The sequence below is a fragment of the Colossoma macropomum genome, unplaced genomic scaffold (genome assembly GCF_904425465.1).
Source record: "Colossoma macropomum unplaced genomic scaffold, Colossoma_macropomum, whole genome shotgun sequence".
Classification (NCBI taxonomy): domain Eukaryota; kingdom Metazoa; phylum Chordata; class Actinopteri; order Characiformes; family Serrasalmidae; genus Colossoma; species Colossoma macropomum.
Genome location: NW_023494809.1, coordinates 12,026,004 through 12,052,435, shown reverse-complemented (window position 1 = coordinate 12,052,435; position 26,432 = coordinate 12,026,004). Strand labels below are relative to the sequence as shown.

At 39.6% G+C, this 26,432-nt stretch overlaps 2 protein-coding genes across 3 annotated transcripts; one reads left to right on the top strand and one right to left on the bottom strand.

Moving 5' to 3' along the window:
- Window positions 1-232: 232 nt before the first annotated feature.
- Window positions 233-6,020, top strand: LOC118798807 (free fatty acid receptor 3-like). The gene is made up of 2 exons (XM_036558367.1): window positions 233-801; window positions 2,933-6,020. The coding sequence occupies exon 2, from the start codon at window positions 3,012-3,014 to the stop codon at window positions 3,987-3,989; it is 978 nt and encodes a 325-aa protein (XP_036414260.1). The 5' UTR covers window positions 233-801; window positions 2,933-3,011; the 3' UTR covers window positions 3,990-6,020.
- A 2,875-nt stretch (window positions 6,021-8,895) lies between these two features.
- Window positions 8,896-25,206, bottom strand: LOC118799204. Of its 2 annotated transcripts, none has more exons than XM_036558938.1 (6): window positions 25,109-25,206; window positions 21,256-21,567; window positions 12,223-12,651; window positions 10,854-10,940; window positions 10,179-10,225; window positions 8,896-9,988 (listed from the first exon to the last, which is right to left on the bottom strand). In XM_036558938.1, the coding sequence occupies exons 1-6, from the start codon at window positions 25,164-25,166 to the stop codon at window positions 9,971-9,973; spliced, it is 951 nt and encodes a 316-aa protein (XP_036414831.1). In that variant the 5' UTR covers window positions 25,167-25,206; the 3' UTR covers window positions 8,896-9,970. The 2 variants fall into 2 exon arrangements, with proteins under 2 accessions (XP_036414831.1, XP_036414832.1); XM_036558939.1 differs by having other exon boundaries at window positions 10,854-10,937.
- Window positions 25,207-26,432: the final 1,226 nt, after the last annotated feature.

Sequence of the window (26,432 nt, the reverse complement as noted above, 5' to 3'; positions counted from 1 at the left end):
TTGTGAAACACATTTTTGACACTCATTGTTTAAGGCTGGGGTTTTCCAGTGCGTGAGCTACTGAATGAAGCCCAATCAGTGGGTGAGAATGTTGAACTCATTCAAAGCTTTATCAGCTCCCTTTAAACACACATTAGGAAGTGTAGTGAGGAGGATGTGTGGGGAAATATAGACAGCTTCATGCAGTTTGCTTTGAAAAGGCAACTAGCCTTGATGTTGAGTGCGAGGTGGACCAGTAAGGTTGATTAATTACCTTAGCTCACTTTCCTTCTTCCCTCTTGTCTATGTCCCTCCCTCCCTCGCTCTTTCCTAATCAACTCTCCCACACACCTGAAGGTGTATCAATCCAGATAAGAGCAGGACTGTCTGTTGCTACCGACCTACACACACCTCACCCCCCTCACGTACACCCAGTCAGCCCCTCCTCTCAGACGTAAGCCCATCCAGTAGGGATGTTTCCACGGAGATGGTTTGTAGGGAGTTTGGCTGAGGACCTGGCTGTGTCTTATTAATTTTCCGTTGTCCGAGCTGCGAGAGTAAACAGCGAAGGCGTGGAAGTTGGAAGCAGATAGGCCGCTGTCTCCACTGAAAAGAAGCAGTGTCAACACAGGCTCCCAGAAAGCAGCAGCTGGAGAGGGGATGAGATACCAGCAGATAAGCGCTGGTCAGCATTTCGGCTCTGACCACAGCGCCCAAGGAGTTCCTACGTTACATCAATCTTAATTTTTGCCTCTTGCGCAAACTGGTCTTTTTCCTTCTTCTGCTTCTTCTCTGCAAGAATGAAAGTAAAGAACGCCTGAGGTAATATCACTTCTTTATAAATAGAAAGACTTGACTAATGTTCTTTTCTTTTCAGCATGATTCAGCTTCTTGTTTCCATTCATGTAATAAGATACAGTGATTGCAACAAAGTAGAGTAGAAAGAGTGGATATTTTACTGATGCACTGTAATTGACCTGGATGCAAGAACAGTATAGGCTTTAGAATAACAGTAATAATTTGCAAGGAGTTGCTAATCAACAGTGATAACGTACTATTACTTATCAGTAGTAGTAATATTTAAATCATTTTAAAGAAAAAGAAAAATAAAGAAAAACCAAATGGCATATTTATGTAATTAAGCCATCTATTCATTTTCAAAGAGGTTTAGCCTGTGAGCTATGCTATATTCACGTTTGCGTAGAAAACACTGTTATTCCTCACCTCATGGTGGTACACAGCTGCATGAAACTACACAAACGTTGTCATAGTGATTGTGGCGCCAGCACAAATGAACGGTTATTAGAGAAGAGCTTTAGCAGTGAATATTGTTTATTTGAAGTGGATAAGGAAAAGGAGGACACTCTGTACTGTTTTATTTTTGTTGTATAAGTCTGGGTTTGTCTGGATTCAACAGTAAGACACTGGCGTCCATGGCTCCGCCAGAAAACTAGCATCCTGTTTATTCCACCACTGTGGTCCATGGCAAAAGTTGGAAAAACTGGTCTGTGAACATTGGACCACATTCACCCACCATTCTTAAGGAGAAAGTTCTTCTTAAAACCAACTTATGCAGTTTTTAACAAAGATTCTGAAATTCACCAATGTTTTCTTAATTTATTCTTAAGTAAAAACAGAATGTACACACACTTAAGAGCACAAAGCTGCGAACAAGAATCTGACGTAATTTTTTTCTTAGGAACTTTCTCAAGACCAAATTTACAAAAGAACATATCAGTGAATGAGGCCCATTGATATTTGTGGGGGCAGAATTTTTCATTGTGGCTCTGTTGAAAACAATATCCAGTTTGTCGTCATCCATCTACCGCAGACTTGTGGATGTAGCATCAGTGTACTATCTTTTAAGAAAATAAGCCCCTCAGTTTAAACAACACCAGGTTTCAACCACTTCATGCCATGTCTAAAAGACCAAACCTGTGTTGAAATCACAGTAAAGCATTGTTTTGTCATGCTTTAAGCTGAACTGCATGAAAATTAGCATGACTTCCGTGCAGCAAATTACTTAGAGTTTCGATCCTCTTACTATATAGTGTTTTGTGTATTGCAGTACGTATAACAGTAACTTACTAGCAGCTTATTGATTTCTGAGCAGTTTTACATGCTTCTATCTTGTGATTTTACATTCTCCTTTGTAAGATTACCTCCTGCAGTGGAGCGAAGCAGAGCAGGGGTAAATAGCAAACATTAGGTTCAGGATCTCTACTGTTTACTTTATTACAAAGACTGCACACGCTTACCGGAGTCTATACAAAGACATCTGGCGGTGCTCCCACAACCAGCTATAGTACACACTGGGGAGGGTTAACTAGAGTAACTCATGGTAGTAACACGCCCAGACTTACAAGAAGGAAATGTTGGTAAACACATTCAACTTTAGCAGCTTTTAACATTTAACATGAAAGAACAGAAAAAAAGAACAGGAAACCCTGCTACCCTTGGTCTTCTAACAATGCAAAATAATAACAAGAAAAGCTTTCTATTAAGACATGATAATGCAAAGTGGTTGACTTAATTTTTTAAACTTCAGGCTTATTATTCCGTTATTGATCTGAAGACTTATTATTCTATAAGTACTTTGTTTAAGGCACTACATTTGTCATAAACCTGTCTACTCTCCACGTACAGCAATACTGCAGTAGTCTACAGATTGGAGATTTTCTGGTTTAAAGACTAAAACCCACTACTGATGATGTATTTTGAAGGTGGAAGAAATTTCATAAGACTACAAGTACTTTGGGGTGGATACTTCAGAATGGGATGATTTTTGTCAAAAGGTTTTTTTCATTGGGTCTGTGAAAGCTGCCATATAAATAGAGCATATTATTATCATAATTAATTCATATTCATATTGAATTAATTATGATTCATATTCATATTAATTTTATAATGTGTTCATGGCTGCAATGTGTAAATGACTATTGTTGTTTTCCAGTGTTCAACATGAGGCTTAGCTCACGCTAAGCTGATGATTCTTCTGCGACTGTCTATGTGCAACAGCATCAACATCAACCATGCAGGAGTGCGAGACTGGCTTGTGCCTTTCGGTGTACATCTTCACCTTCGTCACAGGCTTCCCCTCCAACCTCCTGGCCTTCTACACATTCGGCCGCAAGGTATGGCGGAAACCTGTGCCCATCGACATCCTCCTGCTCAACCTGACCATCTCGGACTTGCTCTTCCTCGTCTTCCTGCCTTTCAAGATGCAGGAGGTGGCCAACGGAATGAGGTGGGACATGCCCTACTTCCTGTGCCCGCTGTCTGGCTTTGTCTTCTACATGACCATCTATAACAGCACCTTCTTCCTGACCGCAGTTAGCGTGGAGCGCTACCTGGGTGTGGCTTTCCCCATCCAGCACTCTTTGAGACGAAGGCCCATCTATGCCGTGGTGGCTAGTATCTTCCTCTGGATGTTGTCAATCCTCCACCTTAGCATAGTCTACATTATGCCCTACTACAACCCGCCTGGGACAGGCCCTGTGGCCCGGAACGTGTGCTATGAAGAGTTCACTGAGGCCCAGCTCAGAATCCTACTGCCCGTTCGGCTGGAGCTGTGTGTGGTTCTCTTCTGCATCCCATTGGTCATTTGTGCCTTCTGCTACATCAGCTTCATTTGCATACTGCTGCGGCTACCCAACATTGGTAGGCGGCGGCGCCTCCGGGCCATTGGCCTGGCCCTGGGGACACTGCTGGTTTTTGCACTCTGCTTTGGACCCTACAATGTCTCACATGTTGTGGGGTTCATCACTAAGCAAAGCCCGGGCTGGAGGGACAAGGCCCTGCTGCTAAGCACCTTCAACGCTTGCCTGGACCCGCTAATCTTCTACCTATCATCAGCTGCCGTGCGCAGCGCACTAAGCTCAGTGATGCGGAGCATTCTGAGTCGGCTCAAAACGTGGAACTGTGCTAGGATTTGCTGGAGGCCTGTAAAGGGCCCTGATGAGACAGCCAAAAACCACTTCCCCAAACCAGGGGAGCTCAACGCGCTCTGACAAAACGCTAGCTAGTAGGACAGGAAGGGACTGAAGTGCACTGTAGGAATGCACGATTTGGAGTGCACTGCCAACAGCTTTGGTCAGGGTTCTGATGGAACTGTGAAAAATCTTTCCCCAAGCCAGGGAACTCAACGTCCTCTGACAAACACTACCTAGCAGAACAGGATATGAGGCTAACATCATTGTTAATATATCAGCACTCTTGACCAATGATATGTTTGCACTGAGATGTTTTTTTTTGCCAATTTTGCTGCTTGTAACTCCTCATGTATGTTGAATGGAGCATGTCAGACTCAGATCTCCAAGGAACTGTTATTGGAAAGAGAAAGATTGGAGTGGAAGGAATACGCAATTGCAATCATGAAATTCATTGCAAAGGAAATGTATATTTGTCGCACAATTGAGATATTTTATCTCAGTACATTTGACTGTCAGAGAAACTATTCTGTGCCAATATGTGGCAAATTATAAAGTACAGATTTTTAAAGGAGCCAAATTAGGCCTATAGCAGAGGTCTTCAAATCTGGACCATTAATCCAGTTTGCATTTTTCTGGACATTGTAATGATTGACCCCGCTAATACCAAAGGGAAACCCTCAGGGTCTTCTAGGCCTTCAGAAAGGCCTACTGATTTCTGGGATTGCTATTCACCACCAGAGTAAAAGCTAATACAGAGCTTTAACCTCCTCTGTTGTTGCTATAGTTGTTTGTGTTTACTGTTCACACTAGATTCACATGAGAAATGAAGTGACCACACAAGCTAAAGCGAAGCCTATGGTTCTGTTATGCAATGAGAAAAGGACACAGGTACTCAACCAGGGTATGGATAGTTCTGGGAACAGATGTGCATCTGTACTGTTCTGTACTGAAAAACTCCATTAGTGCCATTGACTGCAAACTCCAGAACTGGAAACAGGATTCAAGGTCACGAGAGACCTCTGGCTTATAGACTGTGGACTTTTAAAATAAGTGCCTCTAGGAGTGATAGTACTGTTTACTGAGATATATTAAGAAAATATTGGTGAATGTTTCTATTGCGCTGTTTGTGTTTTCACAGGCTCTGCTTAATTAATGTGTCTATACTTCCTGCACAGATTAGGCCGAGGCCTGGACAACAGAGCTCACGTGCAGGCTTTATCACCCCACAGAATGAGGAAAAAGGCATTATATAGGAGCTGCTGTGTACACAAGAGGGCTGTGTTTTGTGTGCTTTCAAATAGGAGGCTGGGCTGTTTATGAACGTCCACATGATTCGTGTTTTGTTTCAGCTGGCCAGAATTAAAAACGTGAACTGGGCATTCTGAATGATGGGGTAAAAAAGCCCTGACCTCAATCCACTTCACCCACAGCAAACACATAGTCAGTGTGATTCAGAGGAGATTAGAAACAGAACCACCGTTTGCTTAGTGTGAGAGATAAAGGGCCTGCACTGGCTGGCAATATTCGGGTCAATAGAGCCACCTATTTCACCCGCTCTCATGTTAATATTTGAACATTATTTGGTTTTGGGAAAAAAGAACAATAGGTGGTTGGCAGTGCAGTTGCTGAGAATGTTATGTCAGAGAAAGAGAGAGAGAGAGAGAGAGACAGCTTTAAAAATATCACGGTTCTCCATTCTAGCCTGTTTATTACATACTAATTCAGGAAATGACAACATTGGTATATCTCAACAGACAACAAAATCAATGAAATGAAATTATCCAGCTTACTATATAACAATATACCACAGCTGTGTTTCCGCTATGGCACTGTCCTCGACTAGGCGACTGCTGCCCACAGTACTGACCAATGGATTTATTAGAGGACTAGTCTATGTGACCCCTAGTTCATATGGCTACAAGACCTACATAAGCCCTTCAGGACAACCAGTTAAGATCTACATAATCATTTATAAACAAAATAGTCATCATTTGTCGTAAAGGCTGCATTTGCCAACTTTAAGGTCAAGCAGCCAATTCCGAGGTGTAAAATGACTGAAATCGATGTCAACTGACTTAAATGTCAACATGAGCAGCCATTATGACCATTCTGAAGCCTTTAAAAATGTCTTTGACGGTTCATGTTCGTTGTCATGACGAACTTCTTTAGGTGTTTTGTAGCCATATGAACAAAGGCCTACAGTAAAGTATTACCAAATATCCAAGTATTGCTTTGGAAATATAGTCACGGTTCAAAACAAAACATCTCTAAAATGGTAACTGGACAGGAGACACTGTTTACCTTTAATGGAAGTTAATAAAAGGTTTTTTTCTGCAGTAATTTTGTTTCATTTCTAGAGGTCCATTCATCGTAACATATTGACACAACATAAAGGCAAGTGAAGTTATCAAAAAAGGAGAGTTTTCTACAAGGTAAATACTAGAAGTTCTGCATGTTTTAGAAGGCCCTTTGTAGGTATCCTTGAAACAAAGTGCTACCAAAAATGATTCCAGTCTTAAACCAGCAAAGACTGATTATCTTGTCCAAACAGTCAAAAAGATCAAATCTTCGTGCCTAAACTGAAATTAGCTGTCGTTATTTAATGTGTTTAATGCAGCACAGGGAGAGTACATTGCTGATTGTAGTGTCTGACCTGCCTTTTCTTGCCAGCATAGTGTCATATTTCAGCTGTCCAGAATTAAAAACGTGAACTGGGCATTCTGAATGATGGGGTGAAAAAGCCCTGACCTCAATCCACTTCACCCACAGCAAACACATAGTCTGTGTGATTCAGAGGAGATTAGAAACAGAACCACCATTTGCTTAGTGTGAGAGATAAAGGGGCTGCACAGGCAGGCAATATTCGGGTCAATAGAGCCACCTATTTCACCTGCTCTTATGTTAATATTTGAAGATTATTTGGTTCTGGGAAAAAAGAACAATAGGTGGTTGGCAGAGCAGTTGCTGAGAATGTTATGTGAGAGAAAAAGAGAGAGAGAGAGACAGCTTTAAAAATATCACGGTTCTCCATTCTAGCCTGTTTATTACATACTAATTCAGGAAATGACAACATTGTTATACCTCAGCAGACAACAAAATTAATGAAATGAAAATTTCCAGCTAACAATATAGCAATATAACATTATAACATTATGCCTCATTCTAATTAAAATTATGGCCCCACTTTATTTGAAGGATAACCACATTGGGACTTCATAACAGAAAACATTTAAACACATTTATATCCATTTAAAGGCAATACTTGAATACATATAAAGCAAATCACATTGTATTGAGACAAGAGGCCTTAAACTAAAGTGCCAGACATTTGTTCTGTTTGTAATACTGTTAGCAAGCATCACTCCCAAATAATGGCACTTGACAGGCAGTATAATGTCATTCAGATTTAAAAATATCTAATGTCATTTTGCGAATACTATTGCAAATATTCAAAAAGACTTTACTGTAAGGCAGTGTTCACACTAAGGGTTTTCACAATTACTATTTTCATTAGTTGTCTAGCTATTCCAAAAAGTAGTCAACTAGTCATTACCATATGAAACAAAAAAGTGGTAAGATGCAAATAGGGGAAGATGCTGCGGTCTGAGGTGTGAAATGTGCACTGCAGTTTTTCTGCTGTATTTCATTAAGGCTCAGTCTCAGGCACTCTATTCATAGAAGTACACTGACTAAAATCGCCACAGCTCTCAGAATCTCACCTCTCACAGAGAATTTCATCTGGCTTCAGTTATCCTACAAGCTAAATGTATACAAGCCGTTGCATCTCAACTCACCAGTAAGCCTTTCAGAGTGCGATACAGACTCAGTTGCTGAACTAGGGATCATTTATGACATCTTCAAGAAGTTATTCCAGAATTTTGTTTCAAGCCATAGGTAGGAAGTACCTTTTTGTTACAGGGAAGTCGCACTAAATATGCTGTGATTGATTGTTTTGCATGTTGGTCAAGGGCACTTTCCTATAAGAGATGGATCATGTAGCATTTGTCACAAAGGAAGCACTTTGCTCTTTTAATGTTCTATTTACATTGTCTTATATTGTTTTTTTTTTCACTTTTTACCATAGCTGTGTGTCAGCTATGGTACTGTCTTTGACTAGTCAACTACTGCCTAGAGAGCTGACTAGTGTATTTATTAGACGACTAGTCTATGGCTGCGTTTGTACAGCAGGTAAAAGGGGCCCAAATCTGATTTTCCCACCAAATCTGATTTTTTTTGTTTTTGTTTGTTCACAATATCTTTTATCGTGACCTATCTGTGACATTAGTCTGAACACATTAGCTCCTAAACTGACCAACATGCGCAAAAGAACAATGCTTTATGTTGCTTCATGTTGCGCACTCATCCAGAGGTAAACAATCACAACTGCCAAGGAAGGCCGGTCGGCTCCCGGAGGGTTCAGTTTCATCTTCGCCAGCATCACAGGAGCCATCATGAAGCTTCACTGACTGATAGCTGGGCTCATCACCCAGCATGTGTTTGAGCCGTAAAAAGGGCACAGTCATTTCTTTTGTTTGTGCCATCAGATACTTTACGTATCGGATTTCACTACCACATATGAAAGCGTCTCAAATCGTAATTGAAAATGTCAGATTCAGCGTGTTTTTGTTCACACTGACACACAGATGACACATCTGTGTCACATATGAGGAAAAAGGTCAGATTTGGGCCACTTTTACCTGCTGTGTGAACAAAGTCTATGTGACCCCTAGTTTCGTACGGCTACAAGACCTACAAAGGCCCTTCAGGACAACCAGTAAAGAGCTACATAATCATTTATAAACACTTATTCAAATAAGTGTCATTTGTCATAAACGCTGCATTTGCCAACTTTAAGGTCAAGCAGCCAATTCTGAGGTGTGAAATGACTGACTGAAATCGATGTCAAGTGACTTTCATGTCAACATGAGCAGCCATTATGACCTATTTGAAGCCTTTAAAAATGTCCATGTAGGTTTATGTTAGTTGCCACGACGTGCTTATGTAGGTGTTACGTAGCCATATGAACAGTGGCCTACAAATGTTGTCACGGTCAAAACAAAACATCTCCAAAGTGGTAAATGGACAGGAGACACTGTTTACCTGTAATAGAAGTTAATAAAAGACGTAATTTTGGTTCATTTCTATTGGTCAATTCATCATAACATATTGACACAACGTAAAAAGCAAGTGGAGTTTTCAAAAATGACAAGAATGGAGATACAAGATTAGTATCAAGACTACTGCATGTTTTGGAAGGCCCTATGTAGGTAGCCTTGAAGTTAACTGCTACCAAAAATGATTCCAGCCTTAAACCAGCGAAGACTGATTATCTTCTCCAAACAGTCACAAATATCAATTCTTTAGGCCTAAACTGAAATTAGCTGTCGTTATTTAATGTGTTTATTGCAGCACGGGGACAGTACATTGCTGATTGTATTGTCTGCCCTGCCTTTTCTCGCCAGCACGGTGTCATAAAATCTTTATGGTATATTTCCTCCATGCTCATAATCATCTCCCTCTAACCGCGGATCTCCCTGTGGTATGCTTGTGTATGAGCTATGATTTATAAACCCGACAAATATTTGTATAAGGTTATTGTCTCCGACTGCTAATCTTGAGCTGTGAGCGCATGCACGATCGTCTGTATCTGCAAATATACTCCAGTAAGCACACGTGGAGAGAGCTAAACATATGAAGGGCACATCAAATACCCTACCCAGGGAAGTTGTTGCTATAATTTATTGGGATTGTGGCCGCTTGGCACCTCCAGGTATTTAAATGGATGACTTGTGGTGAACAAGGTGAACAAGACATAGAGTTTTTTCTGAAGTCTGGACTTTGTTAAGGAAGACAGAAACACTTTCATGTAGTAAAAATGTTCCCTTTTGTTTACATGGAAACCCATCAAGAGAATATTGTGACCTGGACTGGAGACGGGTCACTGTCTGGGAGATTTGTAGACTTGTTTAAATGTCTGTTCTGCATAATACACTGGAATATCAGTCATTCCAAGACTGTGTCGGATGTATGTGTCGTTCCGTCGCTCTGCACTCTATCCATTAATGTGACTGTGAACCCTAAAGACACACAATGATCAAAATCAGGTGACCAAGCTTTCATTAATGGTATGAATATGCATATATAAGCTCTTCCACTATATTCACCTCATGTTTGGCTGAGAATGAGTGTGTATACATCTGTATGTGCTAGTAGGGTGTATGTGTTGGAGTTATCAGGTGGAGTAGAAGATGCATTTTCAAACCTCACCTGCATTTTACGATATTTAGGCCTGCGTTCGCACAAGGAAACGATTTCTGCAGAAAAACGATATGGTCTCAGATATGGTTCATGGTTAGTGAAGAAACAGATATTTCACTATTGAAAGATAAACTTTCTCCATGAAATTTCCACATGATTCAATCAATGAGACAGAAACAAGGCCTTTCAGAACAGTTTGATATAAAATACTTGATGGTGATGGAAACGTGGTGGTGATGGAAACCAGAGGTCAAAATATCTACAAAGCAACTATATTTCATTTCCTATACTCTACATCTTCTGAGTGTTTATATGTATTGTTGATGTACCTCTCCATCATGAATGGATTTCAGATATTTGGCCTAATACTATCGTGAAACAGTGTCTCAGGCAGTGTATTCATACATATTTCATGTAATAACTTTCTGTGAGGGAGCTTTTAGAGGTGGACGTCCGGTTCCTATCACCACCACTGTGAACAATTTTGACTCTGCAAGTTTCTCTAGAACAGAGCATTTCAGACCAAATCACTCTGAAGGTCTATAGCAATTTTATTGTACACCATAAATATTTAGTGTAAAAAAATTGGTGGGATTTTTCAAATTAACACCAAATTTAAACTATCGTTTTTCTTTTTATTAAACTTTATCCCAACAAGACATTGTACCAAAGAGATCTACTCACTCAAAGTGATGAATAACACACAAATTCCAGAGAGGATCACCATTTTCACAATGTTGAGACATCCCATCACTTCATTGGGTGCAGCTTCTGGGAATATTCAGCATGACACTGGTTGAGTGAATGTCTAATTTGTAAAGCCCAGGCCCCATTGACCCAGCATTGCTAGAGAAAGGCCCAATCTCATTTCTTATTTTTTACCCCTACCCCTTGTTTTCGAGTGTCACCTTGCCACTTAGAACTGAGTCACAAGGGGTAGTGGTTAAAATTTTCCTATAAAACAGGACCCTCAAATAAAAATAACATTACTTCATTAACAGGCTACTAGTGGTGCTCTGTAGGCGACCCTGCCAGTCTTCAGTGAGTTCAGCTCCTCACTGCTGGTCTTTAGTTACATTTAGGGAATCATATGCCTTCAAAGAGGGACAATTTCTTATTATCGCCCACTCCTAATTCTTCGGTGATATGAAGCTGAAGTCAGCTATTCGCCAACTTCTTGTTGTAATTTTCCCGTTCCACCTTGAATTCAGAACCATTAGCCAACTGTGTTTGCACACAGAGGAATCAGACCCCCGCATTTATCCCATCCGTGCAGTGAAACACCCACATAGATGCACACTAGTGAACACACACTAGGGGGCAGTGAGCACACTTGCCTGGAGTGGTGGGCAGCCCTATCCACGGCGCACCGGGAGCAGTTGGGGGTTAGGTGCCTTGCTCAAGGGCACTTCAGTCACATACTGTTGGCCAAGGTGCTCGAACCAGTGACCTTCCGGTCACAAGGCTGGTTCCCTAACCTCCAGCCCACGATGGCCCCCTCCAGCCCACAACTGCCCCCTTAAATGGCACCAGAATGTTACTGCTGCACCATTTAAGGTGGAACAGGGAATTTAGCTAGCTACTGAGACATCAGCAAACTACTAGCGATTTTTTATGCTTGTTGTGAAGAAATAGACCATAATACATTGAAACAGTATTAAACTAAGATAATACAAAGCTTATCGTCATTTAACTCACATTTGTGGGTTTGGAGTGTGTCTCTGAGCCAGTGCTGGAGTGGCTAGTCTAAAAGGGACCCCTCGAATAACTGACAGCCACCAATTAGCATGTCTAAATCATCACTTTTTTGTTGAGTAATCTCAAATAGGCTTATGTGGTTTCTGACACGGTATGCCACAGTATTATCTACAAAAATGAACAAAAGTATGTTGCATAGCTAAAAACAGTATCATCAGCCTTCTTGGAGCCTGCTTTTTTAAGCCAAACTTCAGAGACCAAACATGTCTTGGCTTAACACTAAGGTTCTAAATGAGTACATTTAATCGTTGCTGAGCTATAAGTCCAATTCTAGGCTTCAATCCAGTCTACTTACCCCAGTCAAACGAGGCAGAAAGAATAGCATCTAACGCAGGATGGTCCTCCACAGTGCAGGTAAACTTGACATCTGCACTAACCGACGTCCGAGAAGGCAGAGACAGCACGCTGGTCAACTGTGTCTCAGGGCCAAGACCGTCTGGACCACTGACGCAGAAATGTGGTTGCAAGTATACTGTGCTGTTAGCGTGAGAGCTAACAGTTTGGGTAATATCTGCATAGGCCTGGAGTTTGCTGTTCTCTTGATTAGCCGGTTTCAGTGTACAACTAGCACTTACTGGAGTTGCCTTGGCTGCTTTGCTTCTCCAGGTCCAGCGGAGAGTCAAGTGAGCAGGGTAGAAACCTTTGGTCACACAGAGTAAGTGCCAGTTTTCTAGTGCGGGGTTTGGGGGAACTTGCAGAAAGAGCTGTGGAGCACTGGGGGACGCTAGAAAAATCAAGACATACACACATGTACAAATGCTCATACATTCATTCAGCTGTACGAGGAGGTAAAGTTTCAAACTATTAATATATTCATCATAGGTTGTAAATGCTAAGTACTTCTAGCAAATAATATGGTCTACTGACCTGCAAACTGCATGTAGCTTAATACACATTAGCTGGTCACCCAGCATCGTCTTTCTGGTTGACCAACATACCAGCATCCAAATGACAATATATGCTGGTTTTGCTTGTGACCAGCTTACTAACTTCTACTGTTACCAGCATCCAAAACACAGCATATTGTTGCTGTCCAAAAAAAGTATCTTATTTCTATTTCTTTATTTTTATTTTTCTACATCATTTGAACACAACAGCTGTGTGAAAATTCCGTGATGAATGGACCAATAGAAATGCCCCAATTACTTGGAATCAAATTTCTTTACATTAAGTACATGCAAGGTAAAGAATGTTTGTTCCTTCTCTTGAAAAGGTGCCATTTTGGAAATGTTAGTAACAGCAACGATATGCTAGTTTTGCTGGTCTAGGCTGTTTTTTTTCTGGCAGGGAAACCCTGCTTTTGATCTTGTATCTTGAAAGAGGAAGTCAATTTTGACCACAAGTGCAGCAGTGGTGGTACAGGGGGTGGGCTATTTGAAATTTCTTTAGCTGAATTATTCATTTAACAAAGAAAAAAGGTATAACAACTAATAGCACTAATGTTAGCTAGCACTACAGATGGGGCTTAGTCCTATGTTCCCAAGGCCCTTTACTTTTTCTTTGGAATTTCTAGGAAACAGCCCTCTGATTCCAGGGCCCTATGGTCCCTCTTTGTGATTTTTGACACAGCTCTATATTCCCAGGGTTCTTGATCATCAAGTTTTTTTTCCCTCATTGACATTGTTATTGGAAATAGCTCTATGTGCCCATGTTGCCTCAATTATTTTGCCTCAACATGAAAATTAGAGTAATTTCTTTACCTTTGCTGTATTTCTAAACATACACATTATGATGTTATATGTTCAGTAAATAAAATCAGAAATTTTGTTTACAACCCCATTTCCAAAAAAGTTGGGACGCTGTACAAAATGGAAATAAAAACTAAATGCAATGATATGCAAATCATTTAAACGCTATATTTCATTGAAAATAGTACAAAGACAACATATCTAATGTTGAAACTGAGAAATTGTATTGTTTTTTGAAAAATATATGCCCATTTTAAATTTGATGCCAACAACACGTTCCAGAAAGTTGAAACGGGCTATAAAAGGTTGGTAAAGTTGTGTAATGCTAAAAAAACCACCTGGTGGTTCATTGGCAACAGGTCAGGAACGTGATTGAGTATAAAAAGAGCATCTCAGAGAGGCTGAGTCTTTCAGAAATAAAGATGGGGAGTGGTTCACCACTTTGTGAAAGACTGCACAGGCAACAATTCAAGCATAACATTTATCAACATAAAATAGCACAGAACCTTTGCTTTTCATCATCTACGGTACATAATACCATTAAAAGATTGAGGGAATTTGGAGAAATCTCTGTACGCAATGGACAAGGCCAAAAATCAGTATTTGCTGGACATGGTCTTTGGGCCCTCAGACGGCATTGCATTAAAAACAGACATGCTTCTGCAGTGGAAATCACTGCATTTGCTCAGGAAATCTTCTGGAAAACACTGTCTGTGAACACAGTTCATCACTGCATCCACAAATGCAAGTTAAAACTCAGAAGAAAAATCATATATAAAAAGGATCCAGAAGCGCCGCCGCCTTCTCTGGGCCCGAGCTCATTTAAAATGGACTGAGGGGAAGTGGGAAAGTGCCCTGTGGCCCGACAAATCAAAATTTGAAATTCTTTTTGGAAATCATGGACACTGTGTCCTCTGGGCTAAAGACCACTCAGCTTGTTATCAGTGCACAGTTCAAAAGCCTGTATTCATGATGGTATAGCGGTGCATTAATGCCCATGGCATGGGTGACGTGCACATCTGTGAAGGCACCATTAATGCTGAACAATAGATACATGTTTTGGCAACATATGCTGCCATCTGACGACGTCTTTTTCAGGGAAGGCCTTGTTTATTTCAGCAAGACAATGCCAAACTACATTCTACATGTATTGCAACAGCATGGCTGCATATTAATAGAGTCCAGGTGTTAAACTGACCTGCCTGCAGTCCAAACCTTTCACCACTGAAAACATTTTGCGTGTTATGAAATGAAAAATACGACAAAGGAGACCCCGAACTGTTTAGCAGCTCAAATCCTTTATCAAACAAGAATGGAAAAAAGATTTCACTTTCTGAACTATAGCAGTTGGTCTCCTCGGTTCTCAAACAATTACAGAGTGTTGTTAAAAGAAGAGGTGATGAAACACAGCGGTAAACATGACCCCATCCCAACTTTTTTGGAACGTGTTGTTGGCTTCAAATTCAAAATTGCCATATTTAAAAAAAATAAAATAAATAAAATGTCTCAGTTTCAACATTTGATATGTTGTCTTTGTAGTATTTTTCTTTTAAAATATGGTTTACTTGATTTGCATATGATTGCATTCTATTTTTATTTACATTTTGCACAGCGCTCCAAATTTTTTGGAAATGGGGTTGTATGTTTGTGCTGCTTCACAACAGATTTCCTTAAACATACAAACACATGCTGATGAGAAGTAATGAGAATTCATTCAGTGACATGCAGCATATAAATGTTTCCACATAATTTTATCTGTTCTTCACAGCTTTAACAACATTGCAAAACATTATCAAACACAATGAAAAACAAAGTCTTTCAGCACATCCTGTGTTAGAACACCTACCCTCCATTTCAGTACTGTTTTAGTGTTGCCCTTATCAACTTGCTCTCACCATTTCCTCTTCGGTGGTACTATCTAAAGTTTGTTACTTTGTTCTGCTGGTTAGCAACCTACACAATTAGCAACAACAAACGAGAAGAGCAGTGCATCACACTTAATAGGGAATTCCAGGGAATAGGGAATTTTCAAAATTTCTGGGTATTTCAATTGTTAAGGTGTAAACTAAGTCATTCAGGGCAGTTTGGTGTGAAATGCTCTGTTCCAGAGAAACTTACCAATTCAGAATTGTTCACAGTGGCTGTGAGAGGAACCAGACATTCACCTCTAAAGGCTCCCTCGCAGAAGGTTATTACATGAAATGGTTATGAATACACTGCCTGATGCCTGAAACAATGGGCCTCATTCACCAATATCTTCCTAAGTTTCTTCTGAAATTTGTTCTTGAGAAAGGTCCTGAGATATAATATCTGTTAGATTCATGACATGTTCTTAACCACAGAACTGTTTGCACCTTTGTGCTCTTGAGTATGTGTAGATTCTATCCTATCACCACCACTGTAAAGAAATCTGAGCCTGTAAGCTTCTCTACAAGGATGAAGTTTAGAATGGGGCATTTTACATCCAACCACTCTAAATAATGATTACATCCACAAAAAATGGCGGAATTCCCCTTTAATCCAAACATTCACAAAAATGGTTTGATTAACTAGCTAATTAGCTCACCGAGCCTAGGCTAGCTGGGGACAAGTATGTTATCCCATGCCATTAACCACAACCCTGGGAAACCTTTCATAGATTCCCTCAGTGTACCATATTGAGGTACAATATACCATATAAACAGCTGAACATAGGGCCCTGGGAACATAGAACTCAAGGAACATAGAAGCCTGGGGACATGGGTACTATGTTGTATGTACCATACTGAGGTACAATATAATAGGGCCCTGAGAACACAGAACCCTGGGAACATAGGTACCATATTGTATGTACCATACTGAGGTTTGATGTGTCATTTAAACAGCTGAACACATGGCCCTGGGAACATAGAACCCTGAGAACCCTGGGAACATGGGTATCATATTGTATAAGCCATACTGAGGTACAATGCATCACATAAAGAGCTGGACATAAGGCCCTGGGGACATAGAACCCTAGGATCATAGATCCCTGAGAACCCTGGGAACATAGGTACCATATTGTGTGTACTATACTAAAGCATGACGCATTATATAAAGGCCCTGGGAACATGGAATGTGGAAACATATGGCCTTGAGAACAGAGAACCCTGGGGACATAGAACTCTGGAAACATGGAATGCTGAAACACAGGGCCTTGAGAACATAGAACCTGGTAGAACCCTGGGAACATAGAACGCTGGAAACATAGATACACTCCCTTACATTTGTATTTATTAGCCTCCAGATCAGTGGCTAAGAGTCAGGATTGGTTGATGCCACAGGGATTCCCAACGATTATGTCACATGTTTGTGTAATGCATGCTGGGTATTGTAGTGAGAGAATACTAATGGGCAATAATACGAAACCAATACCAAAACGTAAAGCTACTTGTAGGTGCTGTTTTAAGACTTTCACATTTTTAATGAAGATCACAGAAAAAGTCTGCAATCAGCCCCCAGCCTTTTCTATTATACTTACGACATCTGATTTGGAGACATATTTCTCTGTTGGTGAACATACGAAACGTTTTTATTTACTTCTTTCACTTCCACTCTCGGCCGAGGCTGGTTTATTTCTGGGACTACCCTGCAGTTCTATGATCAAAAAATGCTGAACTGAAAGCGTGCTCAGGTTAAATTTTGGTTATGTTTTGATGATGCCTCTAGTGTGGTTAACCACCGGAGACAAAAATAGTTTCTTCGGCTGACATTGCCCGAAGGCAGTCTTCACTGCTTTGTGAGCGTACGTGTTTTATGAATATACATGACACAAATTAAGGTCATATGAAGTGCCTGGTGGAGAACTCTATTCATCCTCCTTTAGACGTACTGCCTAGCCAAGATAGAAATTTAAAATGTAATCTAACACTCTTGGCTCCAGTATTTAGATTCTCATGAAAATTTTCAAATTAGTTTGATCAGATATTAGATTGATTAGATTAGCGCTGGAGCTAAATTCTGCTGGATGGTACGAAGGCTGGGCTATGTTTCTATCTAGCAGTAATGACTCGGCCTAAAATCAAATTTGCATAATCCCCCCCTTAACCTGAATGTAGCTGATCAGCCAAGACATGCTTGGTGTGCAAAGTAAAGCCTTGGATATATTACGTGACTTTTAAAGTCTTAACAGATGATTAAAAGACCGGGCATCTCGCACAATCCAACTGTTTTTTTGCAGATTTTTTTGGGTGACTGAAATATTGGGGATCACACACTAAATGCTTTGGGATCACACACTACTCGTCTTTTAAGCTGTTGCTGAACTGAACAGAACTCACTATTCTCTCATTGCTAGGAGATGCAAATAAACAAACATGGTGCGGCTCACTGCTGCTGTTTTCTCTGCCATTTGCACTGACACAGAAAAGAAGCAGCATGCTGGGTATTGTAGTGAGAGAACACTGATGGATGCTATCACAAAACCAGTGGAATATTACATAACATAATATATTGGCTGCATTGTGGCTTTTGCTACTGTTCTTAGCTATATGGTGTACTTTGTACCAATTTTTAGCAACAGCACACCATACAGTGTCAGAAACCACATAGAGTTCCCTTTTACAATTATTGGCACTCCTGGTAAAGATGAGTAAAAAGTGTTAAAAGAAATTCACCTTTTGGTGAATTAGCTTAATCTCACACTGAAGAAAAATGAGAAAAAAAAATATTCTAACCTTTACTTGAAGTAAAGTTATTCTCAGAAAAATAAATCCCTCATCAGGAAAAAATACTTTTAACAAATGTCCCTCAATTATTGGTACCCATGCATTTAGTATTTTGCACAACCTCCTGTTGCCAATAAAACAGCACTTAGTCTTCTCCTTAACATCTTATAGGGTTGGAGAACACAGAGCAGGGAGTTTGGGACCATTCCTCTTTACAGAATCTCTCCAGATCCTCCAGGGTCCTAGTTCCTCTCTTGTGCACTCTCTTTTTTTAGCTCACCTCACAGGTTTTGTAAGGGGTTTAGATCAGGGGAGTGAGATGACCATGGCCAAAGCTTGATTTTGTGTACAGTCGACCATTTTTGTGTTGTTCTGGACCAGGGGTCGGCAACATGCGGCTCTTTTACTGCCCTGAGACATTTAATCTGCCACAAGAAACTGTCATACTCTAAAAAGTCATGAGGCTGAAGTCGCTTCTCATTCACTAGCTTCTTGTTCTAATTGTCCCGTTCTACCTTAAATGGTGCAGCAGTTACATTCTGGCGCCTCAGGCACCATTTAAGGTGAAACGGAAAAATGTGAACAAGAAGCTGGCGAACGAGAAGCTGACTTCGGCCTCGTAAAAAGTCCAACGTTGAGAGACATTTTACAAGAAACTGTTCTACTTTTGTGGTAAAGTTTCCTGCCAGAGATGTGAGAAAAGCAGCTGTAGCTCAGCTTAAGCTTAAAGCAGAGCAAAGTAAGTCTGCGTTTTTGTTTACATTATATTTTGTAGTCTACACTAGAACATTAGCACATACTAAGGCATATTTGCAGCTAAAATGGTAAAACTTTACTTCAATAAAATGGACATAAAATGTTGTGGTTTGAAAGGACAAAATGGCTCTTCTTAACATTTGAGTTGCTGACCCCTGATCTGGACATACATTTTGGATTATTGTCCTGCTGGACGATCCAATGATGACCCATTTTTAGTTTCTTGGCAGAGGCAGACAGGTTTCGTTTTAAAACGTCCATAATGCCATGCATCATAATGAGTTTTCCAGAGCCTTTGGAGGGAAAAACAGCCTTACAACATCGCAGACTCTCCACCACACTTGCCAACAGTGGGCATCAGGTTCTTTTCAGTGTAGTCATCTTTCATTTTACGCAAACCCACCTTGAGTATTTGTTGCCTAAAAGCTCAATTTTTGTTTCATCTGACCACAGAACACCGTTCCAGTCAAAGTCCCAGGAGCGTTTATTAACTCCAGGTGCTTATGTTTGTAGTTAAATGACATGAGAGGCTTTTTTCCTGGCATGCCTTCCAAATAATCTGTTAGCATGTAGGTGGCATCTGATGCTAGTTTTGCAGACTTGGTGACCTTAAGATGCTATTTTTTCTGTTACTCACAAATAATGATCCTTGAGAATTTGTTGGCCTCGTTTACTGTCCTCCTCACTCTGTGCATGTGGGCTAAATAACCTTGGGTCCTCGTCTGGGCAAGTTTGTCACAGTTCCAGTTGACTGGAACGTTTTAATTATTGTCCTAACTGTAAATGTGGGCACTTTCAGGCGAGTAGCTTTTTACAGCCATTCTCTGACGTTTGAAGGTCGACACAGTTCTCCCTTATGCGAATTGTGTGCTGTTTTGTCTTTCCCATGTTGGAGAATGACCAGGGGAATTTGACCTCTGAGTCATCTCATATATGTACCCCAGTGAAACAAGACGTCAGGGACTACTGCTTGAGAGTTTCTAGACACTCTGATCAACTTGAGTATTGAGTAAAATGGAAACGTTTTGTTCCTAAAGGGTGCCAATAATGGTGGCACTTGTTTTTTGAAAACAAAACTCTCAAAATAAATTTACTTCAATTAAAGGGTGCATTTTTCTCTTTCTTCAGTGTGACATTCAGCTAATACAGCAGAACGTGAATTTCTTATAACCCTTTTTCCTTATCCAGGGGTGCCAATATTTGTGAAGGGGACTGTAAGCTAGTCTATATGAGATTATGTAACACCTCTACACAGATTGTGCCAAATGTGTGATGATTTATGCGTGCAGTTGGCACAATGCTAATTTCTAGCTATAAGCTTCCAAAACTTAGCCACTCATCTAGGCTGAATTCTGAAATGTATCTGAACTGTCAAATGTTCTTTGATCCATCTAAACTTGCCTGAACACAGATCTGAAGACATTTTTCAAATCGATCATAAATGAAAACATTATATCATATTAAATTTGGTCTTTTGGACTGCCAAAACAACCGGAAACACAGATTGACTGTGAATAAACGTATGAAAACAATGACAATATCCATTTTTTTCATGTGTATATCTGCCAATGGTGACACTTAAACACTTATAAAATGTAAAAACTGGTACTACACTGACCTGGATTAGCATTAAAGCAATATAATATTTAATTTCATAGTGTTACAAATGCAGTAAAATGAATAAAATGTTTCATATTTTAGTGCAGTAACCCAGCATCAGTCTAAACATTCAAAAAACTATACTTGTTTCATTTAAACCAATCAGAACAAGTTCTGTATGAATTGAACATACTGCAGTGACCTGCTACTAGCTGGCGCTGGCCTCTAGAAGCCAGATGCCAGGAGGATCATGGAAGGTGCACACCCTTCGGAAAAGGGACTATTTGTCTTGTTTTTGCTGTTGTTTGTCAGTTAAAGGTATGTGTTCATGAGTTATTTATGTTGTTCCATATAGAGGAGTGGGTTTAGGTAGTGTGGGTTGGTGGTATGGTTGGTAGTGACCTCCCTTGTGGGTTCTGTACTTTGTATGTGCTTTCCTGCCCTGGTGTTTAATAATGAGCACTTCTTGTGGTGGAATCATGACCTCCCCAATCTCTTGCTCTACACCAACGTTACAATAATTTTACTTGATTGTAAATGATTTAGGGTTAAAGATTGTGCACATTTAATTTTTGGCCAAACTTTTGCTTTAATTCTCACCCAGGATATTCAGCTGTATGCTGCCCACCATCTCGTCCATCTGTGGAAGGCCCACTCTGCAGTTGTAGTGGCCAGCGTCCCCTACCGTCACTGCGGAAATGACCAAAGACACTTTGTCCTCGGCCAGCCGGACCCTGCTGCTCTGGTCAGAAAGTTTGAGTTCAGTCTTTTCCCCATTTTGGCTCTCTTTTGACCAGGACACTGCAAAATTTTTGGCCTCCACTTTGACTGGGCAGGGCAGTACAACACGCTCTCCACTCTTCACCGTCTGCTGGGCTGGAGATGCAGCAGCATCGATCGGTTTGACTGCCACTGTAGTGAACATTTTATGGTAAATGGACCAATTTTAAAAGGCAAAGTGTTCAAAGTGTAATTTTTTACGTAAACAGAAACTGAATTCTCTTTACTTCTAATATGAAGGTTCAAAAGTTTTCTTACAACACTGATGAAATAGTCTTTAGAAAGGTAAGAGCTTTTCAAAGGCTGTCTAGAGCTTAAATGAGAATGTTTTTAATGATCATTGATTTGTCTCAGGAATTATTACTGTAGGCTGGAAATGCAGGACAACTAGAATGAGTTGCATGTAGAGGTGCTGGTAGGAATTTGGGGCCTAATTTTCACTTGCAGAGCCTCAATATTAACATTTTTTCATAACTCATTGTTATAGCTCCATAATTCCAACTCTTACTCAGCATGCTGCAAACTGTTGATACAAATATAAGCAACATAACTGCATACCAACTTTTCAAACACACAAAAATCTCCACAAATATTTTGTCATGGAATAATGGAGATATTTTGGTTGTAATTTGTACTCAGGCTGAAAGATAGGGGATGCTAGAAAGGGTCCTTGGCATGTTGCTGCTGTCTGTACAAAACCTCTTACCTCCATTTTGACATACATATATATATATATATATGTATGTCAAAAATGGAGGTAAGAGGTTACACATTGAAAGTGTTTTAGTTTTTAGCTCTGTCTCGTTTCCATTTCACAGCTTCAGCAGCTATTTTTCCATTGTGTTAAAATTTCATGATCACTTGGAATAAAACACATTTGCATTAGCTTACATTAAAAGGTAAGCACATTTTGCTTCTTCCTATAAAGTTATTACATCTTTTTTTGTGGGGGGGGGCAGTGACAATATCTTCATAACCCATCTTTACTTCGGAAAAACTGGATGACCTTGGTGCCAACTGAAGAGGTGACAAAGTAATAATAATAATAATAATAATAATAACTTTTCATTATCTTTATTATCATACCTAAAATGCAGCTTAAAGTGCTTCACTACATAAAATAATAAAATGTTAAAACAGTAAGAATAATAACAAGCATAAGCAGCACAGCTAAGAAATTAGAATGTAAAAGAAATAAAAACAAGTAAAAAGAGAAAATAAAAGAAACAATTTTAACCAAAATATTAATAGAAAGGCAATAAATCATACTAATAAATAGCCAATCTAAATAAATATGTTTTTAGTATCTTTTCAAAAGTGCTATTGGTAGAAATATCTAATGGCAAAGTATTCCAGAGCTTTGGTGCATAGTGTCAGAAAGCTGTTTCAGACTTTTTGTTGTCATATTTTGCAATTTATAATGCACCACATGGCACGCCAGTTCTAGCACATAGCCTATCTAATTATGTAAGCATGCTGTTGTAACACATGCACATGCAACACATGTGGCTTGCTGTTGTTATGTTGAAATAAGCATTAAAAGTCCCTGAAAAAGAGTGTGTGTATATCTTTTAGCATTAATGGTGCTTTTGCAGATGTTCAAGTTACCCACTAAACACGGCAGACCCCAGCTTTTGAACTAAATGCTGGTAATAATCTGGATGGTGCTTTTTTTCTTTGGCCCAGAGAACACAATGTTCATTATTTCCATAAACAATCTGAAAGGTTGCAGATCACAATACACATTTCCACTGTACTTTAGTGCATAGAGCCCAGAGAAGTCAGCAGTGTTTCTGGACATATTTATATATGTTTTAAACTGTGTATAGCACAGTCTTAACTTTGTGGATGCACTGACAAACTGTTTATTGACAATGGTTTGGAAAAGTCTTCCCGAACCCATGTGGGATATCTCCATGCCTAGAATGTACTGCAGGCACCAATTTTAGAGTAAGCATATCACTGCTGTCGGAACAAAACATTGTATCTCCAAAATGCCAACTCCAAAATGCCAGGAGAAGGACAAAAGCTACTTTACTTTTAATATAAGTCAATGAAACCTGACTTCTTTTGATATAATTTTGGGCCATTTTTTTGGTCCATTTATCATGAAATTCACACGTAATATAAAGGGGAACATTTTCAAATTATGTTAGAAACTGAAAAATGACAAAAATAGACATACAAGGTTTTGTTCCGACAGCAGTGATAGATTTACAAAAAAAATGATGACAAGAGAAAAGAGAAATATCATGTCTTAATACCGTTTTAATTTAGATACATCTGAAGGTAGATCACTTCTTTCTGTTTTACTTTGCATTTCATGTGTACAGCAGTCTGTCCCAACTTTTTTGGATTTGAGTTTGTAGCAGGCCGGCACTCGATTATCTTGAAACATGAATTGGAATGCACTCTGCCAGGCATTCTAAAATGTATGAAGAAGCCAGTCCATTAAGAGCTTTAAAAACCAACAAAACAATCTTAAAATCTATTCTAGAAGAAACAGGCAGCCAGTGCAGTGACACTAAAATAGGTGTTACATTTTCTCTCCTTCTTGTACGTGTTAGTACTCTAGCTGCAGCTGAAAACGGTGTGGTCAGTTAGTCTATTGTGGTTTTGGTAATCCTATAAACAGTCCATTGCAGACCTCAAGGTGTGAAAATGTGTCAGTTTCTCAGCATCATGAAGTGTGAGGAAATGCTTTACTCATGCTATTTTTCTTAAAAGAAAAAAGGCTGTTTGTATAATTGCTCAATGTGGTTTAAAAGATAATATTGAATTAAATATTACACCTATATTTCTTAGTTTATCTTTTGTTTGTAATGCCAGATTTGCCAGGTTAGTCATAACTTTTATTTTCTGTGATTAATTTCCAATGATGAGATTTTTTTTCTTTATTTAGTTTTTCAAAAAATTTGTTCATCCATGTAATAATGCTTGACAGACAGACATCCATTTTTGGATAAGCATGCTATCATTATGCTCCACAGACACATACAACTGTGTCATGTGCAACTACAAAAACTGACTCTATCCTGTTCAATAATGTGTCCTAGTTGCAACAGGTAAAATTAAAAACGGGCCTAATATGGAGCCCTGAGGTACACCACTAAGAATATCGTACTCCTAAGAGCGGTGTTTGTCTACACTAACAAAATATTTTCTTTTCAGATAAGATGCATTGCTTTTAGCATTATATCTAAAATGAGTCTTTAATTATTGCTCACTGAAATTGAAAAGTGCTGTTATGAATCTTTCAGTAAGAATACAAATCACATACAAAAAAAAAAAAAGGAATCTTGTCCCTTTGGGGCCCTTGAAATCATCCTTATCCCTCCCCCCACTTACGGTACCCCTGATTACATGTGGGGAACTTCTCAGATTCCTTTTATCTAATCTTTTCCTTTTTGTTTTTACTTTATAGTGTTTAATTATATCACTAGCATTAACACTTATTGAGATGTGTCATAAGAAAACCATTTTCCATTTTTTACCATTTAAAATGTGGACAAAAAAACAGCTGCTCTTTACATTTCATGATAAATAGTTCAACAGAAGTTTTGAAAAGTGAAAAGTTTTTTAACTAACAGGTAAAATGACCTTATTTTAGGTCAGTGCTGATATGCTAAAGCAGTAGTATCATTATTACATCACTATTGTATTGAAACCTGACCTGCAGCTTTGTCCACCCTCCACAGCAGCACCAACACTGGCACCATCTTCATTAACATTCTGGACTTCTTCCTCAAGGCCCCCACACATACTACAAGTAGAGGAGCACTGATGCAATATAGGTTAGGTGATGGCTTTTTATGCTCATTATGATGGAGGAGAGATTTTTTAATAGGTCATGCTCTGAATACAAATCTGAAGTTTTGATGCTTCGCCGGTCACGTGGCTATGAGCGAGACAGTGTTCAGACGTCTCTGCGGCTAACACTAGGCCTCGTGCCTACATATCCCAGGAGACCGCAAGTGCTGCGCCAAGCAAAATGTCGCACCTCCGGCTGACTTCTCCGAAATGCGATCAACGGATGTTTCTAGGTTTAAGTAAACAGAAAGCAACGTTGCGGATTTGAGACTGTGAAATGTCAGCGGTTCTCTTTTGTAAAAGGAGTTATTTGGTGGGATGAAGCGAATCCTGAGCAAGGCCGTGTGCGACTGCACTTTATTCATTTAAAGAGCGCCTCATTAGAAACAAGCCAGACTGCTTTACTCAGAGCTCATTCAACCAAGGCTGGAGGTGATTATCCCCAGCAGCAGGGATGAGCGCTACAACCATGTAATGCAAAGCTGCTTCTGAAACACACATCACTGTTACTCTTGGGCCTTTTAAGTTTTAGGTCTTGAGGCAGAGCTTTATCGACCTATCGGATGAATTGCGGACATAATCCAAATGTGTGCAGTATGTTAAATGTGGTTTGTTGCCAAAGGGTGGATGTTTTAACTTTTTTCTTTTACGCCATTTCAAAACACCACCTGCTCCTTTAATTTTGTACTGAATGGACAAACTGAAATGGAAAAAGACCTTTCAGTTTGTTAAGATACATTAAACTTGGTCCATAACCTGCATTATTCTTCTATACTCTACATTGTTCTATGCATTTACCTCTACGTTACTAATGGATTAGGTCTATGTATAATGTTTGTGTAGTTAAATGTACCACTCCTTATAACTTCAATGTGAGTGGGTGGAGCTAAACTGCTGTTGGCATCACAAAAATTTTGATAGACAGGCTGTCAGCTCACGCTCTTCAATAATGTGCCCTAATTGTAACCGGTGTAATGAAAATAAAACTGGGCCTAATATGGAGCCTTGTGGTACACCGCTAAGAATAGCATACTCTTAAGAGCGAAGTTCACCTACACAAACAAAATATTTTCCTTAAATATTAAATATTAAGACACATTGCTGTTAACACTATATCTAACATATGTCTTTAATTACTGCTTACTGAATAAGTGTTCCTATCATATATCTTTCAGTAAAAATAAAAA

Excerpts from the sequence above, each read along its gene's own strand:
- LOC118799204 (XM_036558938.1), bottom strand. The coding sequence starts at position 25,166 with ATGTTAATGAAGATGGTGCCAGTGTTGGTGCTGCTGTGGAGGGTGGAC. Across the intron at positions 21,568-25,108 it reads GAGGGTGGACAAAGCTGCAG|TGGCAGTCAAACCGATCGAT; the intron begins GTCAGGTTTCAA and ends TGTTCACTACAG. Across the intron at positions 12,652-21,255 it reads CATACAGCTGAATATCCTGG|CGTCCCCCAGTGCTCCACAG; the intron begins GTGAGAATTAAA and ends TGATTTTTCTAG.
- LOC118798807 (XM_036558367.1), top strand. The coding sequence starts at position 3,012 with ATGCAGGAGTGCGAGACTGGCTTGTGCCTTTCGGTGTACATCTTCACC.